Below are 2,151 nucleotides of genomic sequence, written 5' to 3' on the forward strand. Positions count from 1 at the left end.
GAATACCTTTTTTGCTTTTTTTAGATCAAATGGTGAAATTGTACTTAATGTTGCTTATAGTAGAATTGCTTCTCTTTTGCTTCTTGGAGGACGAACTGCACATTCTAGATTTCGTATTCCCATTTCAACCTGTAATATCACTCAAAATTCTCCTCTTGCCGAGTTGCTGGCAAAAACAAAGTTAATTATTTGGGACGAAGCCCTAACGGTACACTGATTTTATTTTGAGGCCCTGGACAAAATACTGAAAGATATTCTTAGATTTTCTGATAGTAGATGTGTTGATAAGCCATTTGGTGGAAAAGTCATTGTTCTGGGAGGTGACTTTCGAAAATATTACCCGTAATTCCTCATGGTAGCAGACAACAAATAGTCAATGCAACAATTAATTCTTCTCATCTTTGGTCCCATTGTCATTTATTGACTTTGACTAAGAACATGCGACTTACTACTGGAAATGGGATTAAAAATTATGCGGAAATAAAGGATTTTTTTGACTGGCTCCTTAAAATAAGAGATGGTGATCTTGGAGATAATATTGATGGAGAATCTATGATAATAATTCCAGATGGATTATTAATTGAGGAATCAGAACATCCACTATCAGATTTGGTTGATTTTGTGTACCCGAATCTCTTGGATCATATTAAGGATCCTACATTCTTCAGAGAACGTGCACTTTTAACTCCTAAATTGACAGATGTTGCTATGATAAATGAGCTCTTAATGTCTTTGATTCCGGGTGAAGAAAAGACATATTTCAATTCGGATAATGTCTTGAAACAAGATAATAATTCTCAAATTGAAGATGACGAGTTCTCACCTGAAATTTTAAATACCTTCTCCTGTTTCAGAATTCCTGATCATAAATTAATTTTGAAGGTTAATGTGTCGGTTATGCTATTGAGAAATATTGATCAGTCAAGAGGTTTATACAACGGCACAAGATTGCTTATTTCAAGATTGGGCAACTGTTTTGTTGAAGGAACTGTTCTTATCGGAAGTAATATCGGAGAAACTGTGTTAATAATCCCTAGAATGACGATGAGCCCTTCAAGTCATTCATTTCCAATACATTTCCAAAGAAGACAATTCCCACTAGTTGTTTCATTTGCCATGAGTATCAACAAGAGACAAGGACAATCTCTTTCGCATGTGGGCATTTATCTCTGTAACATCCCAAGAGCTGGCAAGGGCAGGGAGTGATCGCCGGTGCAAAAGGGCACGGACAATGAGCGGCTCATGCCAAATCTTGCAGCTTGGGGGTTCATGAATGAATCGAATCAACACCCGAAAGAGAGGGATTCCAGAGACTGTGCTGGTATGGGACGGTACAGTTAGGAATGGCTTATAAGAATTAATTGGTACTACCTATACTAACAAGATGCATCTTCTTTTCGATAGACCGGAACAGAAGAACTCCACAGTGAAGCGTGCTTGACTTGGAGCAATTCTGGGATGGGTGACCTCCTGGGAAGTTTTCCCGGGAAGTGTGCGAGTGAGGACAAAGCACACTGAAAACTCTCGTGTTAGTGTGTGGGGACAGTCATTGATTCTTGCAAGTGATCGGGCGTTACAATCTCCCTAAGCCCGTCTTTACTCATGGGCAATTATATGTGGCACTTTCACGAGTAAAGAGCAAACAATGATTGAAGATATTGATACTTGATGATAATGGTTGTGTTACAAATCGTACCTTTAACATCGTCTACAAGGAAGTATTTCAAAGATTAGTGTAGTGGATTTGATTTTGTTTAGACGCATTTTTTGCAATGTAAGCAAAAAATATGACTCATACGTGCTTATTTGCTTAAGGTGCCCTCTAATCCCGCTTAGACAACATTTTTTTTGTCCTAAATAAAAATTAATCCTTATCTTTCCTTTTTTTTCCTGATAGTATTACTTTTGTCTGTTAACTTATTAGTGTAACTTATTTAATGAGTTTTTGTCTTCTCTATCGCAGTCACAAGGAACGGAAATCATATAGCAAATGACATATTTGGTAAGTGTTGATCTTTTAACTCCATATTTGCTTGGTGTTATTGTACTGTGAGTGGTATGCATTTTTCTTTTTATATCTCTTCCTCCTGTTAACATTGTGCAGTATAACGTATTATGTTGTATTATGATGTTTTAGTATGGAAAAATAAT

The 2,151-nt window shown here is 36.8% G+C and overlaps 1 protein-coding gene across 1 annotated transcript; it reads left to right on the forward strand.

Moving 5' to 3' along the window:
* The first annotated feature begins 726 nt into the window (after window positions 1-726).
* LOC133284825 (uncharacterized) lies at window positions 727-1,649 on the forward strand. The gene is made up of 2 exons (XM_061481934.1): window positions 727-1,171; window positions 1,585-1,649. Exons 1-2 carry the CDS (start codon window positions 727-729, stop codon window positions 1,647-1,649), a joined length of 510 nt encoding a protein of 169 aa, XP_061337918.1.
* The last annotated feature ends 502 nt before the right edge of the window (window positions 1,650-2,151 follow it).

The sequence above is a fragment of the Gastrolobium bilobum genome, unplaced genomic scaffold (genome assembly GCF_033153095.1).
Source record: "Gastrolobium bilobum isolate Gb01-03AN ecotype WA unplaced genomic scaffold, APGP_CSIRO_Gbil_v1 utg881, whole genome shotgun sequence".
NCBI lineage: Eukaryota > Viridiplantae > Streptophyta > Magnoliopsida > Fabales > Fabaceae > Gastrolobium > Gastrolobium bilobum.